The sequence below is a fragment of the Miniopterus natalensis genome, chromosome 1, assembly GCF_054644295.1.
Source record: "Miniopterus natalensis isolate mMinNat1 chromosome 1, mMinNat1.hap1, whole genome shotgun sequence".
NCBI lineage: Eukaryota > Metazoa > Chordata > Mammalia > Chiroptera > Miniopteridae > Miniopterus > Miniopterus natalensis.
In genome coordinates this window covers 123806623-123829619 of record NC_142081.1, presented here as the reverse complement: position 1 = coordinate 123829619, position 22997 = coordinate 123806623, and the positions used below count along the sequence as shown (strand labels likewise).

At 35.6% G+C, this 22997-nt stretch overlaps 1 protein-coding gene across 6 annotated transcripts in view; it reads left to right on the top strand.

Annotated features, from left to right (window-relative positions):
- Positions 1-22997, top strand: part of ARHGAP21 (Rho GTPase activating protein 21) — a 122362-nt gene that overhangs the window by 82587 nt on the left and 16778 nt on the right. For 4 of the 6 annotated variants that reach the window (XM_087825525.1, XM_016224713.2, XM_016224712.2 and 1 more), the window contains 6 exons: positions 840-869; positions 2190-4086; positions 15449-15607; positions 15750-15852; positions 19695-19731; positions 22499-22624. In XM_087825525.1, coding sequence (XP_087681651.1) covers positions 840-869; positions 2190-4086; positions 15449-15607; positions 15750-15852; positions 19695-19731; positions 22499-22624 — 2352 coding nt within the window. The remainder of the gene's footprint in view (positions 1-839; positions 870-2189; positions 4087-15448; positions 15608-15749; positions 15853-19694; positions 19732-22498; positions 22625-22997) is intronic. The other 2 variants (XM_087825547.1, XM_016224715.2) reach the window with 1 other exon arrangement.

The following is a 22997-nucleotide window of genomic DNA, read 5'->3' as shown; positions in this document are numbered from 1 at the left end:
AGCTTTCCTTTCATGGCATAGTATTGGTGTGAATATAATCAGCAGTAAAAAGATAGGTTCATTACGTTAGCACACATATCCAGAATGTATGTTTTCATTGACTGTATTCATGCATTAAAAATATGATGGCTTGCATGTTTTCTTTAATCTACTTAGCTTTACTTTCTCACTGCAGTCAAATTCATGTTTTAGAATATTCATTATAAAAAGGATTACCCTGGAAGTAAAATTTTTGTCTATTCAGTAGTTATTTCCATAATAAAACAGGGCAAAAGGTGCAGTGTTGAAAGATCTTCATTTCTGAGTGAAACCTATTTAATAAAAGTCATTCTTTTTTTCCAAATCAGAGTGTAAAGGCAGCTGCAGTCAGCCGACTGCTTGTGGTTATGCTGTGATTTGCAGGGGAAGGAGGAGGTTGTACTATTTTAAATGCATAATAGAGCATTCGTTTCGTCATCTGGAAGCAGAGATGGAAGAAGCTCAGGGGAAATGAGAGACATCAATGTTGCTCCTGTGGAAGGGAAGCTTTGTAGCACACTGTCAGACAGCAGTGCATATCGAAGAAAATATCCGTTAGGAATGCATGTCACCAGACGTATTTTGCTTTTAAGAATGCTAGACAAATCAAATGAGAACCAGATAAACGCCTGAGAAAAAGATGCTCAGAAGGATGCTGAAGTTATTCTTTATGCTTCACTGCCCTTTACCTCTCTTGGTACCTTCCGGAGAAATCAGTATAGATGTATTTTTAGCTTGCTGTTTCCAGCATCAATGTGACAACATGATTCTGTCTTTATATCAGTAAGCAGCTTCTACTATGTTTTCCTATTTTCTGCTAGCTACAGTTTACAAAGGATGTCACAGCTCTGGTAAGAAATGCACAGAAGCCATTTCCTTGCTTGTTAAGTCATGTTTGGTAGAGATTTGTAATAAGCCAATCTATTAAAACTGTAAGTTTGCTTAGAGAAATCCCTCCATAGTGTTAATCTTACTAATTTGCAGAATGTGTTTGTGAAAATGGTTTTCTTTATTTTTTATTGTCTGTGGGGTTTTTTTTGTATCCTGTGTGTAACTGGTGTTAAAACATGATATTTACCTGCATCTGTATTTTTTAAGTATCTCACCCTCTCTCTCTCCTTAGTACTTTGCTGTGATGTTATGTTTGTGGCTGCGCTTAAGCTTTGCAAGTTCTCTAATGCAAAGACAGGGTGTGATGATAGTCTTGAATTCAGCTTGCTTTGATTAGGGGAGGATGTGTGATATGGATACCACACCTAACTGTCTCAGATGCTAAATAGTCCCGAGGTGCATCCATTAGCTCTGTTCTGTAGGCTTTGTATTTAATTTCAGTTTTCTTTAAGTCTTAAAAAATATTGCTAGATAATTTTACAAAGAGTTGATAAAAAATAATTTGAGCTGCATGCCTGCCTGTTAGTAATAGAAAAACATCTTCTAATAACAAGTAAAAGAGACCAAATAAATTTGTACAATATAATGTTGCATTAGCTTAAAATAAAAAATAAGAATTATATACAGAAAGGTGAATTACCTTTATTTTCACATTTTTATGCCTTTAATATGTGTGCTTACTTTCTTAAACATGCCTATTCTTCTCATTTTAACTATTAAAATATTTAGCATGGCTGTTGAAAGACCTGATTTATCCAAATTGATTATTTTTTGGGACTTGGTAATCATTAATCAAGATATCTAATTTATGATAGCAGTAGTGCTTAAAATAGAAATGTGTTTGGTTAAGATTTTCAATATTTTCACCTCTATTCTGGCAAAAGATCAGAATCTTCTTTTGCTGAGATTTATTAGGCAGCCATTTAACCTGTCGACTGCTGAAAAATCACAAAACTTGAATGGGGAAAATTTTAGAAGCAATCTGGCTGTGTCTGATTGGTAGGGGAAAATTTTTGGTGTGTTTCCGATCCTTTGAGAAAATAGGCAGTTGTAATTTTTTTTTTTTTTTTTTGCACATTCTACAATTTATTTGATTTCTGAGAGGCTAGCCCTTTCTGAATTCGTGGCGCACCCTTACGTTGTGTTTGCATGCATGCTTTAGTGAATGTCATTCAGGAACAAGGTGGGGCACCATAAAATAAAATAGTGCATTGTTAGAATGGACTTTTATTGCTCTTTTAATGAATTTTTAATGACGCTTTTTTCTCATTTCCATGTAGGCATATTCTCAAGATGCCTACCTGAAAGGCAATGAAGCCTACAGTGGCAATGCCCGCAATATCCCTGAACCTCCACCAGTTTGCTATCCCTGGCTGCCGTCTGCCCCTTCAGCCATGCCAGCGCCCGCTGAGGTATCTCCTCCAGACTCATCCTCCAGCAAACAGCAGACCGGTACTCCAGTACTGACCCAACCTGGCAGGGCCTATAGAATGGAAATACAAGTGCCTCCATCACCAACAGACGTTGCAAAGTCAAACACAGCAGTGTGTGTTTGCAATGAGAGTGTGAGGACTGTCCTTGTACCTTCTGAGAAGGTTGTAGATTTGTTAACTAATAGAAACAACCATACAGCTCCTTCACACAGAACTGAGGAAGTGAGGTATGGCACAAATGAGCAGCCCTCTTTAAAAGCAGCATCAAGAACCACATCACCACCATCATCCATTCCCTCTGCCCATCTGATTCACCAGGCTCCGGGCTCCAGATTGTTGGAACCTTCTGGAATTTTGCTCAAATCTGGCAATTACAGTGGACATTCAGAAGGACTCTCAAGCAGTAGATCTCAAGCAGTGGATTCTCCTTCCTTGTCTGTTAATCATTATTCTCCAAATTCCCATCAGCACATAGACTGGAAAAACTATAAAACTTACAAAGAGTATATTGATAACAGACGACTGCACATGGGTTGTCGGACAATTCAAGAAAGATTAGATAGTTTGAGGGCAGCATCTCAGAGCACAGCAGATTATAACCAGGTGGCTCCGAGCCGCACGACTTTGCAGGTACGACGCCGCAGCACCTCTCACGACCGAGTGCCCCAGTCTGCTCAGATCCGACAGCGCAGCGTGTCCCAGGAGAGGCTGGAGGACTCTGTGTTAATGAAGTATTGTCCACGCAGCGCATCCCAAGGAGCGCTGACAGCCCCACCTGTTAGTTTTAGCAATCACAGAACTCGTTCATGGGATTATATCGAAGGACAAGGTGAAACCTTAGGAAATGTCACTTCTGAAAGTCAAATGCCAGATTCCACTGGAGAACGAAAACAGACTTACAAGTGGAGTGGGTTTACTGAGCAGGACGATAGACGAGGTATTTATGAAAGACCTAGACCACAAGAAGTCCATAAATCTTTCCGAGGTTCCAATTTTACTGTGGCTCCGAGTGTCGTTAATTCTGATCATAGGCGAACGACTGGCAGAGGACTGGGATCTGTATCTCAGTTTATAAAAATTCCACCAGATCTGAAAGCACTGCAGTCAAACAGAAGTTTTCAAACTACTTGTGGAATGTCACTGCCTCAAGGTGTTGCACAAGACAGGTCACCTCTTGTGAAAGTCAGAAGTAATTCTCTGAAAGCACCTTCCGTGCATGTCACAAAACCATCATTCAGCCAGAACTCATTTGTTTCTATCAAAGACCAAAGACCAGTAAATCACTTGCATCAAAACAGTCTGTTGAATCAGCAGACTCGGCTAAGAGCTGAAAGTGCCCCCAATCACCAGGTGGACGCTGGGAAAACTCCCTGTCTGTCTGGAGCTTCTGGTAAGCCTGCCCTTCAGGTGAATGAGAACTCTGGCACTTCAGAAGTAGAATTACCTGTCACTCAAAGGAACCAAGATTTAAATTTACAAGCGGCTGAAATTCAGCAATCAGATACTTTAGATAATAAAGAAACTGTCATCCTAAGAGAAAAACCTCCCTCTGGACGCCAAACACCGCAGCCATTAAGGCATCAGTCTTACATCTTGGCAGTAAATGATCAGGAGACCGCATCCGATACAACCTGCTGGCTGCCTAACGATGCGCGCCGAGAGGTCCATATAAAAAGGATTGAGGAAAGGAAGGCCTCCGCTACCAGCCCTCCAGCCGACTCCTTGGCTTCCATCCCATTCATAGGTGAGCTCACTTACAGTCATTGGCTGTATGTCCAATATTTAACACATCTTTTTAGCAAAGTAGTATTTCTAGTTTGGCAAGCACAGACATTTTACACTGTGATTTTAAAACATTTTTCTGAATTTCCTAAGTTGTGCGTAAAACCAGAGCCATAAGCGATTCCCCTTCTTTTATTTTATATTTTATTTTATTTTATTTATTTTAGTTTTAGACTTTACATATTCAGTCCCTATTTTTTATTTTTATTTACATGAAATAAATTCCCACTCTCTGGGGCCAAGGGACTCAGCAAATCAAATTGTACCTAGTTGATGATTATCTGAATCAAAGCCAGGCAGAACAGTTTTTGGTAATTAGTATTCAATCCTTCACATAAACAGTGCTATTCACTTTCTAAAGCTTGTTTGTAAATTTAAATTGAGCTGAAAGGAGAGACCTCTTTGTTGTCAAATTACTATCCTAGAATAACTCCTGGAATAGATTTGGAAAAATTACCTAAATTACAAGCTCATGCCCCAATCTAGAACACCTATCACATGTCTCGAGTCTTCAGCCAGCTCTCACACACCCTGGGTATATTCTTCACAAAGCAGCCATTGTAATGTTTCAGAATGTAAATCAGATCATGTCACTCCGCTGACCAGAACCCTCTGTTTACTTCCTATGTTAGCCAAAATAGATTCTCAAATTCTACAGCGGCCTGTAAGGCATTCCATGATCTGTCCCCCCAACACCACTCTGCCTCTGACCCCATGTCCTGTCTTCCGTGTGTGCTTCCCATCTTCAGCCGTGCCAGCCTTGCAGCCTGGGACGTGCCAAGCATGTCCTGCTTCAGGGCCCCGGCACTGCCAGTTCCCAGGGGATACTTCCAGGCTCCTCCACTCTCACTACATGAGTCTCTGCATAAATATTATCAAAGCAGCCTTTCCTGACCAGCCTATCTAAAATTTGTACCCAACACACATACATGGAACCTGGCAATTCTCTATCCTCTTAAGCTACTTATGTTCACATCACTTATTTCCACTTGACATGTTTTGCATTTTTTGTTTATTACGTTTTTCTTTGCTGGGCTAAAACATAAGCGACATGAGAGCCAGGATTTTAGATCTTTTGTTCAGTTCTGTTTTTAAATCACTTCCCTAAAGTCACACAGTAAGTGGTAGAGACAGGGATTGGAGGATTCCCTGTTTCAGCCACAACACAGAGCACCATTTGTATAGAATGCATTGTGAAGAGCGCCCCCTGGAGCTGTGTGATGCAGGGGCATTGCTTTGAGGCCAAGGCGCATACTGTTACTCTCTTACCGCATAAGTTCATGAAGAGTCCTCCACAATTTGACAATATATTATGCTTCTCTTTGAATAACATTTCAGTTTTTCTTTTCTAGAGAAACTATTAAACTGTCAGGTGATACTATCAGAACCAGCTTTTTTAAAAGTTCTGTATAATTTATTTTTTATAAGTATGATATATTCAAGTTGTACATATTGTGGGGCATCTCAGCCTATATTGTACTCATATTCCTATGTATTCCCTTAAGGCCAAGCTCGAGAATAATAGAACTTTACTATAGGTGGAACCTTATACATTGTCTAGGTATTTCATAGACAGTAACTGAGGACTAATGATTGTTTTATGATTTTTTAAAAACATAAAATGCCCTACAACCTGTGGCTGTATTTCATAGGCCTATGAGAGCTTATCAGAATACGAGCATCATAATTTCCTACTTAATAAGAATAATTAATCGGATTATATTGGAGTAATAAAAAATGTTCTAGTTATAGATGTTAATATTTCTTCCTACTTATTACTAAGTTCAGGAATAAATATCAAAAAGTCAGTTATGTTATTAAAGAGAACTTTAGCTAAAATATAAAATAAAAATCTGTATAGTTCTATATACATATAGATTTAGGAAAATTATTAAAATAAATCATTTTCTGTATTAAAAATGAAAATGCCCATGTTTAGATTTTATCAGATTCTACTTTAAGTACTTATGAGAGTCTCCTTCATAGTTCCTAGTGAATATCTTGTTTAATGAATCATGACTTAAAAGTCACCCTGCACAGAAATGTTTATATAGTCCATTTATTTCCTGTGAGCCTCCCAGAACCTTAATATATAGCATGTGATTACTATGGTATAGCAGTTTACAGCACCAGTGGAATAGGTTAGAATAAAGAACTGAAATAGGAATAGAATTTGTTTCACTGTGTTTGTATATGTGAATGTTGTCCATGGATATAAGCATTCTTAAAAATTTTTAGGCCCTAAGGTTGAACAACACCAATGCCTTCTAGGTTTTTATAGCATTTTCATGGCTTTTAGAAAATTGAGTGCTGTTTGAAATAAAAGTGTGGGAAAAAATTTAGTTTTAGAATTTATCTAAATTTTAGAGCATATTATCAAAAGTGGATTTCTTTTGCATAATGTACTTTCCTTTTTACTGTGAAAATCTTTTAACTCTTTAATTAACTAAAAATCTTTTACTGTAACCTTTAAGTCCAAAAAAATACAAGAGTGGGCACAAGTAGGTTTATAATAATAATAAATGATACCATAATTAATAAATAATACAAGAATAAACTGTTTCATGTACTCTCAACTGTAAACTTGCTTTTGCTCCAACCTGTATTTATTAGTCTGCTCTAGTGACTGTGTAAACTATATAAATAACTAATCAATAAAAGAACTTTCAGCATTTCATTAAATATAAATTCCAAACTTAACTATTGAAATCCTTTTCTTGCTCAGCTTTAAAGTTTTATCTGACCCATAGGTGTTTCTCTTTTCAATCAAGTTATTTTAAAAAAATACATATTTTAGTGGGACAGATGCCAGCATTGAAATGGAATAAAAGAGACTATTTGCAGTTTCCCAAAGTGTTTTCCAGAAACACTGATTCCATTTGGTAAAAGGGTAAAAAAATGACCAGTGATCAAATAAATTGAGAAATGCTGGGTTTAAATAGTTAAACAAGCCCATCCAGGCGTGGCTCAGTGGTTGCTCGTCGACCTAGGATGGAGGAGATCGAGGTTTGATTCCTGGTTCAGGGCACATGGCCGGGTTGCAGGCTTGTTCCCTGGTCCGGGGCATGCAGGAGGCAGCCGATCAATGACGACTTTCTCATCATTGATGTTTCAGCTCTCTCCCTCTCCCTCTCCCTTCCTCTCTCTGAAATCAATAAAGATATATTAAAAATAAATATAAACAAATTTTGTATATCTTTACCATAAGACTCTCACAATCATTAATGTATTATATATTGTGAACTTTCTTGGTAGCATGCAATACAATTTTTCTCAGAAGTGTTTGACCATGAATCCTTTTATTTAGAGAAATGAAATATTTAAATTCAAAGGAAAAAAGAAATTAAGGTTTCCTTTTGTATCATCACACTCCAGAATATCATATTCTATAATTTTAATAATTATTTTTGTTAGTTGAAAACATTATACGCTAATGCAAAAAATAATGATAAGTGACTTGGCTTTATTCCCAAAATATCAGATAATGGAACTAATTTATCTTATCTATAATAAGAGCTAAGGCTATGTTTATAGAAAGAAAATTTTCCAACATGTTTACACATTTAACATCTAATTTTTTTCCTATGTCACAAAGATTTAGGAAAATTTAGAAAATAAACCATTTTATTTGTTTTAAATTAGGAATATCATTCACCTACAGTATTTTGTTTACCCCCACTCACTCACACATACCCTTTTTAAAGCTTCATAGTAAGTTCTGAAAATAAATTTCAATTTCTTTTGCAAGTAAACACAAAACAAAATGAATAGAGTTCATGAGTAATTTGACATTTAGTTGCAAGTATTTAAGATATATTCTACAATCTTGACTTTGAACATTAATTTATACTACTCTTAACTATTAAATGTGAAGAAAATATAGCTGTTTTAGTTATACCTAGAATTCACCTCAATTTTATTTTCCCCCCTTTTTTTGGTCATATTTCTGATACTCTGTTCTTCTCACCCCAAAGTTGGCCAATGTGTTAGCCAATGTGTGCTTGTGTTAGCCTAACTAAAATTGAATTAGATTGGTGTAGCCTTATTGCACTGCCATTTTAGACCAATTTATAAGTTTTAAAGCTTATAAGTGACAGTGTCTATTCAGGTTAGCTTAGCTATCTGAAATTTGCCCAAAAGAAATGGAAATGGGTGACTATCACTTTATATACAACTTCTCCCTTTGGGAGCTCTAGTCTTTAATGTCAACAGTGATATTGTAGGAGTATGCAGTGAGCACCCCAAGCCTACATTCTGAGTCTTTTTGCAAAACAAATCTATAAAGAGAAAAATCGCACTCTATCATCTTATAATCTTTTTCATATATCAGCTTTTCCCAAAATTGTGACTTCATTGGTTCTTTTTTTAGCTTTTTTTTACTTTAAATATTTATTTTTTAATTAAAGTTCACATATAATACTGTATTAGTTTCAGATGTACAACCCAGTGATTAAACATATAATCAACCCAATAAATCTAGTACCCATCTCACACCATACATAGTTATTAGAGATTTTTGCTTTTATTATTTGAGTGATGATGTGAGGTAATTTTTAATATAATAAAAAAAAAAAATCAAAATTTCTGTAGTACTTTATAACCTACTAAGTATTTCACTTACCAATCCTTATGGTAACCTGGTAGGAAATTTAGGTCAGGAATAAACACATTTTATGGATAAGGAAAGTTAAGTATTTTGTTTAAGGTCTCCCAGCAGGTAGCTGACAGAGTTGGTGGCCTGCTGGTTCCAGATCACATATTCTTTTGACAGTGCCCTAAAACTGTGTTAAATTTAAATCTTGCCTTTTTATTCTTTTAAATCTTAGCCTAAAAAATAATTCTGAATTTAATATTCACCATTCTTAGCTCAGATTTCCCAAGCTTGAATTGGCATCTTTTCACTAAATAAATTAATTTGTTCCAAGATTGTTAACTAAACTATACACCACAGAATGATTTTAGATGCTCATTTGTCTTCCTTTTGATAGTAGCATTAGCTTTTATCCTAAAATATTTCAAATTTATCTGTAGCACACTTTGTAGAATACTATGCTTATTTATTTAGGGAAATAATTTTTTAAACTTTGCATTTATAAAAAATATAGAATTATTTCCCTAAAGTAGATTTTCTGGATTTTTAGCTATTTCTTTAATGTTGAAAATAGATCCAGTATTAACTACACTCTCCGCTCCATCTGTCAGTGTTTAAAGTAGATCCAAACCACGAAAGCCTCCTAACAAATCCCTTGGTTAGAAAAACCTAGAAGGATTTTATATTGTTACATAAAATAACTGATTAATTTACTCCTTTAGTGGATTTATTATTATCACCCTTTTGAACTAGAATTGATCCTTCTGGTAATCCTAGTCCAACTTCTTAATTTTATAGTTAAGGAATTTAATACCCAGAAAAATTAAGTGACTTCACAAAGTCAAACAAGACAGAATCTGAGCCTCTTGATTTCCTGCTGTCTTCCCCATTCCCAGTAGCTTTCTTATTTTATGTATGAAAATCATTCTACAGATTGATTGATGAAATTGGTGCATTAAATTCTTTTTTAAGTAAATGTTGGGTAAAATTTGCCTAGGGAGTTCCTTTTTTTAGGATAACTTTTAGGATAATCATCTACCTAGTAAGAAGATTCAGCATTGAAATGAATACTTGTAGCATTTGTCAGCTGGGAAGCTGGGTCATTTTTCATATACACATGCCCCCTCCCATACACACAAACTCATGAAATCTTAAGTTACCTTCTCTGATCTGTGGGATTGCAGAAACTCAGCAGAGTAATTCTAACCCATCATCTGTGACAAATCTAAAAGCAATACTTCTACTTGGCCTTTTAAAACTTAGAGCACTTGCTGTGTTAATGTGGCGCATCCTACCTTGTGGATGAGCTGTTAGACCCAGTATTGACCATGGCCTTGCACACATCTGGCTTTTGATGTTATCTTAGCTGCCTTTTAAATTCCTTCTATAACAGCAGTTCTTCTTACAACTCCTCTCCCTTCAGTACCAACTGCCTTATGGTCATGCTAAATATGAATAGTCAACATTCTTTCCCCTTCCTAACCTTTTAAAAAATCATCTACCTAGTAAGAAGATACAGCATTGAATTTTTTGGTGAAGATAACCAAATCCCAAAATGGCTTTCAAAAAGCCAAATGTTAATTTAAATGTGTGTTTATTGAGCTGACTATTAAAGATGCTCGGTCTTAATTAAAAACCTTTATTCCAGTTATGATGATGAGTTGAATTATTACTATAAAGAATGAGGATATTTGAACTTGGTGTTGACACCCCCTTACCAGTTTGCATAAAAGTTAACAGGACTTCCCGGTTGGGCGTGGCTCAGCAGTTGAGCGTCGACCTAGGATCCAGGTGATCAGTGTTCAATTCCCGGTCAGGGCACATGCCCAGGTTGTGGGCTGGAGCCGATCAATGACTCTCTCATCATTGATGTTTCTATCTCTCTCTCCGTCTCCTTTCCTCTCCCTGAAGTCAATAAAGATATATTAAAAAAAAAAAAAAAAGTTAACAGAACTTACTGCTTCAAGAGCTCTATAATTAGTGTAAAAGTTTCAATGAGTCTGCAGAGGTCTGTCACTTGATCAAAGATTAGAAGCATATGTTAATATATTAGTGGCTTATTTTTTAAACATTCTTTCCCAAAACTTTTTTAAAAATTGACTTTAGAGAGAAAGGAAGGGAGAGAGAAAAATGGATTGGTTGCCTCCCATACACGCCCGATTGGGATTGAACCTGAAACCTAGGTATGCGCTCTGACCGGGAATGGAACCCAAAACCTTGTTTGGTGTACGGGATGAAGGGATGACGCTCCAACCAACTGAGCCACCGGGCCAGGGCAGCCCCAGACTTTTCTTACCTGCTTTTCCCCATTTAGTGTTAATGGGGTTAAGTAAAATTTGCCTAGGGAATTCATTTTTTAGGATAACTTTATTTCACTGGGTTTAAATTTAAATTATATTGAAAAAACCTGCAGTATTATCAAAGATTAATAAGTTGTGGCTTGTAAAGAAAGAGCTCATATTTGCCGATTGAAAAGGTAATTCCACCTTATATAGCTGCTGTTTTCATCTCCCTTGATTTAAGCTGACTATGTACATAATATATCAGAACACAAGTAACAAGAAAGGATAGTTGTGCCATTGAATTTCTTTTTAAGAGAAAAAAATCCATTAGTAGCATTTATTCTCCTTTTCCATAAGGACAGGAAACAAATCTCAAAGATTTTTTTAAATGTGTTTTGCTTGAGGTATAGGTTGACTTTTTAGGTCATTTGCAGTGAATGTCCCTTCTTGCAGGACTTGGAAAAGAAACGGTTTATTCAGTTCATATTTTTGGTAAAAAAAAAAAAAAAGTATATTTTCTTGCTGTTTTGGAAATACGTACTTACTTTTATATGTTACCATTTCTTCCAACTTAAACAAATTGACTCCTCTCCATGCGCTGCATAGTTTACTCCATCACTGAGTATTATGGTCTTAACATTCCTTAAGTTTAGTTATGCTGTAATTAGGGGAGCAGTAGGATCACCTTTTTCTAGCAGAGGTGAAATAAAAAGCAAAATTCTGTCAAGGAACTAATTATTCTGCCACAGTTTATGCCAAAAATTCTGATAACTTCACTGAGTTGTATAAAAGTATTCTCAACTATAATTATAAAGTATAAACTACGTTGATGATGATGTGTTCTTTTTGGGTAATTATGTGACTGTGAGAGAAATTCTTCCTAGCCCAGCTCACTTTAGAAGGGCCTTTTTCGCTCTCTGCTCTAACCTGCAGCATTAGACTTTGGCTGTTACAATGCTTGTTTGTGAAAGGGAGCTAGAAACACATTGTTTTCTACTTTCGTATTGGTCATAATTCTCCTGGTTACACATGATAGAAACTTACTTCACATTAGCTCAGTGCTGAAAGGAATGCTGTAAGTTCTGGGATGGACCTGAATCTGGATACTGAAGTGATTTGACATCAAGATTGGGTCTTTTTTCTCAGTTTTGGTTTCTTTATTATCAGGTACCTTTTCTCCATTGGCAATTCTCAATTTATGAATTTTTACAGTTCTGATTTCCTGAGAAAGGGAAGAGAAAGACCGTAACTTTGTCAGTGTCCACATATCAAACCTAAGATGAAGATACTGTAATTAGTCCTGACCGGCTCATGTTCTCACCCCTTGGCCAGTCACTGTGGACTCAGAAGGACAGGGCCCTGTGATGGGCTAGGCCTAAATCACATGCCCACCCACAGGAAGGTGAGCGACTCGGGTGAATTCCACTGAACCTCAGAGACAGAGATAGACGGGCAGCTAAACAGCATCTGGTCTCTGTGGTCACCTTGCAGACTATGAAGAGGAACTATTAGAATAAGAACATCACGAAGTGAATGATGCTCTTAGATGAAAAACAGCAATGTTATCACTGTTTTGCTTCTTTTTGGTTATTTCATTAGCTGTCAGATTTTCACAAGTTTTTCCTCTCATTTTTATTAGGCTTTTGTATTACTTCCATGAATTGTCTTTTCATGTGCTTTCTCTTTTTTCTGTTGTGATTTTAGTGGTTCTTATTTATAAGAGCTCTCAGTGTATAGTAGGGCTTCTACTATTTTTTCATGCTTTGTTGCTTGAAAAATAACTCTTAACAGTTATATATAAGTTTCACAATATGCTTCCTTGATTTTGTACGTATCTAGACTTTTCTTGACTTGTGAAATCTTTTAGGTGTTCTAGAATGTCACTTGGTAAGAAATAACAGTAGTACAAAAGTTTCTTATTTAGGTATGAATAATCATTTAAATAGAATAACTTGTAGTAGTCTCCATTTGGAGAAATCCAGATTGAATTATCGAATATACATTATCTGTGAGAATTAGTTATTCTATCTTTGGAAAACACTGTTTTCCAAAAATAAAACAAAATTTTGGACATAAGTGCATTTTTTCAGGGTTAAGAAATAATGATCACTTTAAATTTGAAAATATAACAACTTCGACATCCTCCTCTACCTTTTTAAAATTTGTTTACTTATGTGAACAAAGTAAATTAAGGCCTCACATTTCTTAATTCTTTGATTACATAATTCAGTTTATTATGAATGATTATGCCACTTACTAATAGCAAGTACAGCCCTAATAGTTCATAACATGTTTTGCATGCATTATTTGGTATCTTAATGTAGCATGTGACATCATAGGAGAAAGATAATCAGCTATTTTCACCTGATAGAATACTTAAGTTTATTAAAAATTTAGAAATTTGTTGAAAATCTGACAGAAAAAAAGATCTGATAGCACACTGGTTTTGAATATATTGGTATATGAAAATAAAAATTTTCTGTTTTCCCTTTGATCAACTAAAGATCTATTTTCTTACACTGGAAAATGAGATAGGCCTGAATTTTCTTGTTTTTACATAATCCACTCATTGGTAATAAAACAGTAGAAAGATTTTCACATTTTTACAGGAATTAAGATTGGATTTAGTAGTAAATATATTCTAAAGGATGCAAACAGTACTGAGCATGTAAGGCAATGTGCTAGTCTCCTGCCTATATCTCCTCTGTTAACTCTTACTCCTAGAACAGGTGTGTGTCTATCGTTCCGTTCCTCTTTGCACTTACATACTTGAAGCAGAGATTATGTCATATCCAGTATGTTTCAGAAATTTCCTCTAAAATGTAGTAAGTCAAAAAATGTTGAATGCATACCTCCAGGGAAGTCCAGAGTCATAAAAAGGTTGCTTTTGAAATTTTGTTTAATGCTTAATCCATGCACAATTTGAATTTCATTCTATGATATTTGATTTTACATAAATTTCAAAATACTTTACTCTGCAAGGTGTAAATTGATTCTCTTGAAAGATTTTTCCACAGCATTTTGTAGACATTCTTTGACACATATGATAACCACGTATTCCCAGAGGGATGGTTCTCTGCTTTGAGAAACTTTGTTTTATGCCCATCATCTCGGTTTTTTAAAATGCCTTTCTAAATATTTTCTCTATATGGATTTATGCAATAGATCTCATCTGAACCACTCCAGTGAATGTTTTTACTACAGAAATCTCTTCAAACAATGAAGACTGCATAAGCCAGATAGAAGCTCTCAGTGTATATTAGGGCTTCTAATATACTTTTTAATGCTTTTTTTAGGGCTTTTTTCATTCTTTCTTGAAAAATAACGTAACATTATTGTCTTGATTGTAATGCTGATCATTAAGATGATAGAGCATTCTTAGGACTTGTTTAAAGTTAAAATATTGGACCTTTTAGATCACAGAATCAAAACCCTGTTTCACCATTATATTTTTTATAAGGGTACAAGGGAGCAAGTGGAGATTTCTCCTGAATGAGGGCCTACAACTCCCTGGGGAGAGGGTCCTTTTTCTGATTTGCACTAAAGTGCCAAATTAACTAGCAGTGGCTGTCTTAGTCCATTTGGGCTGCTCTAACAAAAATACAACAGACTGGGTGGCTTAAGCAACAGTTCTGGAGACTGGGAAGTCCAAGATGAAGGCACCAGCAGACTCCATGCCAGTTGAGGCCTGCTTCCTGGCTCATAGGCATGCTCTCTTATGGTAGAAGAAGCAAGCGAGCTTTCTGGGGTCTCTTTTATAAGGGGTCTAATCTCATTCATGTGGGTGGAGCCTCATCGCCTAATCACTTCCTAAAGGCTCCACCTCCAGATACCATCACATAGGGGTTAGGTTTCAAGATATGAGATGAGGGCGGGGACACACGCACACACACACAAATATTCCATCCATAGCACTGGCCTTGTCTAGCAGCTACATACTGTACTTACTTATTTTTCTACAAAAATTGAAGATTCACAATTGAGTGGAGGAATGGGGAGAAGGTATGGTTTTAGGAATTGATACTTTGAAAGATAAACCTAAGCCTATCACCTTGCTTAGCTGCCTGAAATGATAATGTGCAGTGAATTTAAAATTTGGAAAAAAATTTTAGGGTAGTATCTGATTACTCTGCTTTAGTAGGTTTAGGTTCTTAATACCTATAAACTTTGGTATCTTGATGATCAGTTAGTGAAGGTATTGGTTGATTGGTAGAAGTAAAAGAAGCAACTCATTTAATTTCTAATACTGTATCTTTGGAATTACTTGGAATTACTCGAATAATAACTATATATTTTTAATAGGTTGAATATGTTATTTATTGATTCTTTGGTGATTGTTAAAATCTTTATCTGGTTCTTCTAATAATGATAATTGATTATTTGTTCTGTTATTGTTATTTATTAATAACAATTAGGTCATTCAACATTTCAATTTTTATTTTATCTAATAGATGAACCAACTAGCCCTAGCATTGATCATGATATTGCGCATATCCCCGCTTCTGCTGTCATCTCAGCCTCTACCTCTCAAGCACCCTCTATCGCAACAGTCCCTCCCAGCCTTACAACTTCAGCTCCTTTAATTCGACGTCAGCTCTCCCATGACCAGGGTACGTTTCAGTGAGTGCTTATGTGAACCATCTCTCATTCTCCATTTTCTATTTAGAATACTATGACACACTGCGATCTTATCACCAGAAAAAGAATCTACAAATTACTTGCAAATGTCTAAATGTTGGATTTTAATTCCAGAATCTGTTGGACCTTCCAGCTTGGATGCCCAGCCCAACTCAAAGACAGAAAGATCAAAATCATATGATGAGGGCCTAGATGATTACAGAGAAGATGCAAAATTGTAAGTCTCAAGCATATTATTTTAAATATTTATTTGTGGCTGTTCAGCATGACTTTGACATATAAATATTGAATTTAATGATGTCTTTTATATTTTCTAACTTTATGACATTAGAAAAGCAAATACTATATACTAATTGAATCTTTAAATTAATATTTAAAAATCAGTAGTACACAAGCATACAAAAATATGTATATTAAGTAATCACCTGCCACTCTAGGCCTTCAGCCACCCAGTTCTACTTTTACATATAACTATGTTTTTTTTGGTGTTTTTTTTTTTTGTTTAAAATATTACAGATGTCCCTTTTTCTCCCCAGTGACCCATTCCACCCTGTCCCATCACTCTCCCCAGTCCCTCTCCCCACCATTGTCCATGTCCTTGGGTTGTGCATATATGCATATAAATTCTTTGGTTACTCTCTCCCCCTTGCCCCCACCCGCCCTCCTCCATCCCTCTGACATTTGTCAGTCTCATCTATGCTTCCATGTCATTGAATCTATTCTGTTCATCAGTTTATTAAGTTCTTTAGATTCCATGTATAAGCGAGATCATGTGATGTTTGTCTTTCGCTGCGTACATATAACTATGTTTTTGTTTTCTTTTGTATGTTTCCAGAGTTATGCTATACCTAAAACCACATTCACAATTTACATATGCTTAATGTGTGTGTGTATTCTAATTATTTTTATAAACAAATGATAGGTGCTGTACACACTGTTCTTAGAGAAAATTCCTTGCATATATCCTTGACTCATTCTTTTTCATGATTGTTTAATTTTCCATTGAATAGTTTAATGATTGTTTAATTTTCCATTGAATAGTTGTACCGTAATATATTCAACCAGTGTTCTATATTCAACCAGTGTTCTATATTCTGTTAGGAGACATTTAGATTGATTGAATCTTATGTTACCACAAACAGTGCTTCAGTGGCTATATTTGTACATAGTTCATTTAGCATGTGAGTGAGTCTGGTTGGAAAAGGATTATTATATGAAGGGGTATGTGGATGTTTTACTTTAATATCCACTGTCAGTTGCTCTCCATAAAGATTATACCAAATCACATTCCCACCAACAGTGTACAAAAGTCTCTGCTGTTCCCCTTACCAACACAGCATATTATTCAACTTTTGATTATTTTGTAACTCTAATGCTGTCAATAAGAAATTTGAAAATTTCTTATTAATAATTAAACATCATTTCATGTATAGTTACGAGATATTTATATTTCTTTTTTCTGTGAACTGCTTTTTCATGTTTCCTACTGGTATTTTTCTTATTGACTTCTGAGGACTCTATATAAAAGAAACTAGCTCTTTTCTAAGATAACTTGCAAGTCTTTTCTCAATTCAGTATTTTTCATTTGGTTTTCTTAATTTTTTTTTCACTGTGAAAAAAGGTTAAACCTTTTTGATGTGTTTTTTGTTTTTGTTTTTTCCCCAGTCAACTTTAGGAATTTTTAAAATGGCTTTTGGATTTTTGAGTCATACTGAAAAAGCCTTTCTCTCCTCCATAATTAGAACAAAATTCTTTAGTGTTTACTTCTTAAATTTGTTTCTCTTTTTCTTTTTGTATATTTATAACTTTGATTCATCCGAAATTTATTTTATTCTAATTTTTGAGATCAAGAGCCAACATTATATTTTCCAGTGTCTCTCAGTTGTCCCCAAAACATCTATTGAATGTTATACTTGAGTGTTATACTTTTTCTACTGATATCTCATTTTTATTATATACTAAATTTTTATATGTATTTGGTTTTATTTTTAAACTCTATTCTGTTCAGTTGATTCATCTTTTTATTCATGTATAACAGATTCTGTTAATTATAGTGATTTTATAATGTTTTATTGTATGGGGCTATTCTCCCTCACTATTTCGTCATTTCCAAATTCTCCTGGCTATTTTTATTTTACTATTTGAACTTGAAAATCTATATTCTACTTCTTAAATTTAAAAAATATATATTTTTTCTTTTTTTTATTGAATTTACTGGGGTGACATTGGTTAATAAAATTATATAGGTTTCAGGTGTACAATTCTATAATACATCATCTGTATTTGTATTGTGTGCTCACCACCCCAAGTCAAGCCTCCTTCCGTCACCATTTATCCCCCTATTACCTCCTTCTACCTCCCCCACCCCCCTTAAATTCTTATGAATATTTTCATTGACACAGTATTTAATTTATAGATTAATTTAGGAAATAGTGAAATCTTTATGGTATTGAAACTTCTGTCAAGGAACACTGTTTATTTTTATTTTTTTAAATCCTCACCCAAGGGTGTGTTTTTATTGATTTAGAGAGAAAGGGAGAGAGAGAGGGAAACATACATGCCTCGACAGGTGATCGAACTGCAGTCTGGGTATGTACCCTGAGTGGAAATTGAACCCACAACCTTTTGGTGCAGGGAATGGTGCTCCAACCTACTGAGCTGCCTGACCAGGATTTGGTCTTTTTTATTATAGTATTTTTGTGTGGATTCTATGAGGCTTCCACCTGACAATTATTTATATTCCAATAAACCAGCAATTTTTTATTTATTTATTAAATTTATTGGGGTGATATTGCTTAATAAGATTATATAGGTTTCAAATGTACATTTCTATTATACATAATCTGTATATTGCATTGTGTGCCCACCAACAGTTTGAGGGAAGTTTGTGTGAGGTGTGGCCAGTGCAGAGGTGTGGACTAGCAGGAACTTTTCTAATGATGCAGTGATTTGTGCACACTTTAAACATTTTCTTCTTCCTCACTGAAAAGTATCAGTAATCGCCACAATTCAGAGTTTGCTTCAGCCTACACACTGCTTCCTGCAAAGATGGCAGGACTGTATGTTTGTTCCTTAATTCTCACCTCCTCTGATATTCATGGTGATAAATGAGGCTCCTGTCACCAGCAAAAGCACCCTCCTGCCCATGTTTCAAACCAGGGAAGGTTGGTTTGATCTCTCAGAGAACAGTGCACTGCAGTTTTGTTTGAGATATGCAACCATTGGCATCCTCTCTTCCTGTATTAAATTTTTCCTTCATTGCATTTAACCGCCTTTCTTCATATATTGTAATTCAAAGCTACAGATGTCTCCTGATATTGTTGCAGATTGAGTTTGTATATTTGTTTCTGGTTACCTTGTTTGCGATGGTTTCTGAGAAGAGAGGACAGTGTCATCTTCATTCACATCTTAAAATGTTAGGTTCCTTAAATGAATTTGGAATTTAAAAATAACAAAGAAACAATTTTGTTCCCTAAAGTTAAATAATTTTGAGTAACTAATGTGAATCTGTCTTCTGAAGCCGCCCTAAACCTCCTTAGTGGCAACAGTTGTTCTTATTGAAATTATCCGGAATGTGTTTGGAGGGTAGAGTGGTTGGCCAGGACTAGCCCTGACAGCACTCTTCCTGCCACGTATGTGGTTCCGAGTGTCCACAAGCTGGACGAGTATAGACATGCTGTTCTTTCTGTGTGTGACTGTGGATGGCAACTAATCAATTATTAACACTGTGGAAATCCTCAATAGAGCATTGCAACTCTGGTTGTCTAATAATAGAAAGCCCAGTGTTTAACCTGAGTAGCTTTTCTTTGATCTAAAAAAACCATGAGAAAATCGCACACTTTATGCCGAAACAGCTTTCGTGTACCAAATCAACTAAGAAAGCATCTATCATTGTATCAAAAGTTTAATTATAAAATTAGCTGTTTTTCTCACTTGTATTGAATAGTGAACATTTAATTTGGTAATGATGAAATGTCAACTCACTAATGAAAAATTAGTTGTAATATTCAAACTATTCTTAACATCTTTAAGGTATTTATATGCTTTTTTTCCCAACAGGTCTTTTAAGCACATATCGACCCTGAAGGGAATCAAGGTTAGTATGGAATATTTTTTAAATATTAGCAAATGATAAATGTTTCTATTTACCTTAGTTTACTTTAGCTCTTCACAGAGAATTAATTCTTTTATCCATGAGATACATTTCATAAATGTCATGCTCTTATTCTGTAAGTTTCATGTGCATTTGGAAAATATTATATATAAAGTATTTTCTAATTTCTAAACATTATACAGGATGGGGCAAAATTAGGTTTATAGTTGTGAGTTTGTGAGTTTATTATTGTATTTTTTTATTAATTGTTGTATTATTTTTCCATACGAACAACTGTAAACCTACTTTTGTCCCATGCTGTGTAATACTATACACACATTAAGCTGGTTTCTCTCACTTTATCAGTTCACGACCCCAAATCGAACTGCCTAGCAATCCTATATTTTGTTGTATATTTGTTTTTCTAGCCTCAAAATAATTATTTCATGCTTTCCTTCTGTCCGCCCCCCCCCCCCCCCCCCCCGTCTACTCCTGTTCTCTCTCATCTACCTTTCTCTCTTACTTCATTGGAAAAATAAAAACTTTTAGGAATTTCCTTACTTGATCTTCTCCAAAAATATTAACTACCTTCATTTATACCCACACTTGTTGCCTGCTTTACTCTTATCTCTTTTAAATGTATCTTTATTGATTTCACAGAGAGGAAGGGAAAGAGAGAGATAGAAACATCAATGATGAGAGTCACTGATCGGCTGCCTCCTGCACGCCCCCTGCTGGGGATCGAGCCGGAAACCCAGGCATGTGCCCTGACCAGGAATCGAAGCACGATCTCCTGGATCATAGGTCGATGCTCCACCGCTGATCCACACCGGCTGGGCTACTCTTATCTCTTTACTCTGACTGTTATCCTATTAAGAACCAACACCCATATTTCTTCTTTGGATTTCATTGCTTTTCACTCTCAGGACCCCTTTCTCTTCTGCAAAATCGCTCTCCAGTGGCTCACTTACCATCATATATAAGAACATTCTCTATAAGCACATTCTTAAAATCTTACTTGAATCCACATTTCTTCTATTTTTACTACTCTTAATTTTCACTTTTCACAGCAAAACTCCTTGAAAAAAAATTGTCCATGGTTTCCACTTCCTCATGTCACACCTTTCTCAACCCACATTCATCAGAGTGACCCTGCTCAAGCCAAGGCTACCAGTGGCATTTGGCTTCCAAACCTAATGGTTACTTAGCCCTGGCTGGGTAGCTCAGGTGGAGTGTCACCCCTCACACCAAAATGTTGCAGGTTCCATTCCTGGTGAGGTCTCATACCTAGTTTACAGGTTTGATCCCAGATTGGGGCACTTATGGGAGGTAACCAATTGATGCTTCTCTCTCACATCAATGTTTCTCTTTCTCTCTCTCTCTAAAATAAATAAAAACATATCCTCAGATGAGGATAAGACAACAACAATAACTAATGGTTACTTAGATTCTTAACTTATTTGGCCTTCCAGTAACATTCAACACAATTTCCCCTCCATTTCTGAAACATTTTCTTCTGTTGGTTTCTCTGTCTGATATTTCAAATTTTGGAATGTTTAGACGTGGTCTGACCCCACTTTCCTCTCTGTGTAGCTTGGTGTCCCTGACAGCCTTACACAGAGGTCTCCCAAAGTTTACGTTGCTAACTTTGACCTCTTCTCCGAACGGCAGCTCACGGAGGCTTCTGCCTACATAACATCTTCATTTGGATGTTTATTAAGCAGTACAAGGTTTATATGCCAAATAGGCCTTCATCACCCCAGACATATTTATCCCCCAGTTTTCCCCATCTCACTAAGTCCACTTCATTCACCCAGTTGTTGAAGGCAGAAGTCTAGGAATTGGCCTTGTCTCTTCATTCTCACCCTCTCCCATGTCAAGTCCTGTCATTGCTACCTCCTGAATCTTCATTCTTCTCCCTGTCTTCACTTCTGCTACTTTAGTCCAAGATGTCACCGTCCCTCACCTCTGTTCCTCCAGGTATAGCTTTTGTCATGGTTGTTGTTTAGAATCCATTCTCCACGTAGCAAGCAGAGTGACTTGCATTCATTAGATAATGTCACTCCCCTGATTCAGTCTTTAGTGGCTCCCTTCACACTTCCTGCCAAGTCCTGAAAGACCCTAAACCATCACTCTGGCCTAAAATACCCCAAACCATCTATAATTTTCCATTTCTCTTACTCACCTGAATAGTGAATATTTAAAATTATATTGATCAATATATACATTCATTAGCTGTACATTCTCCCTGAACTTTTCTTTCCCTGACCTTTCATTTTAAAAGTTTTCCCTCCAGATTTAAACTTAAATGTTCTTTCTTCAGATAGGCATTGCCTCGGCACCACCCATTTTCAGCTGCTGCTGTCATTCATTATTGCATGGCACTGTTTTCATTCTTCAGGTGGCACTTAGCACCATCTGATCATTTTCTTTTTTTATTTATCCTTTATCTTTTTGCACTAAAATGTGACCTCTTGAGATCAGGAAAATTACATTATATTTACTATTCTTTAATGGTAAAAAACTCCTTCAGATGATTTTTTAAAAATGATGGTGGTCAGTGTACATTTTTTAAACAAGACTAGAAATTTTTCTAATGTAATTGATAAAGTTAGGATTTTTCAAAAATAGCCCTTCACTTGGAACATTAAATAAAAGACATTTTCAGCAAAGCAATTTAATCACGCAAATAGTTATAAGGAAAAAAGCTGACATTTTACTATGATTTTTTGTTTGTTTTGTTTTGTTTTGTTTTCTTCCTTTTCTGTAGACCACAGACAGCCAAAAGTCATCCGAAGACTCTGGATCCAGAAAAGATTCTTCCTCAGAGGTTTTCAGTGATGCTGCAAAGGAGGGGTGGCTCCATTACCGGCCACTTGTCACCGATAAGGGCAAGGTAGTGCATTTTTTGAGCTACTAAGCGCATTAAAGGCAGGCCCTGAAAAGTAAAGCGTAAACATAAAATGACATAAATGTATACACAAAATGACAAAATATCCAGAATAAAGAGTGGAAAACATATTTTATAAATATCTTTTTCTATATGAAGGAAAAATTATTAAAAAGTAATCCTATCACCTATTTAATTTTTTACTTTTTTCATTTTGAGTATCAATTATGTATGGAATATATGGTCATATTTTGGTAATTTAAAAGAGAAATCAGTATTTAAGAAGAAACTCGGCTTTTATTACTAAATTATCACTGAGTAGTCCTTTAGGGAGTAGCACATCTTCATATTCATAATGTTAAAATTTTTATTTAACTTT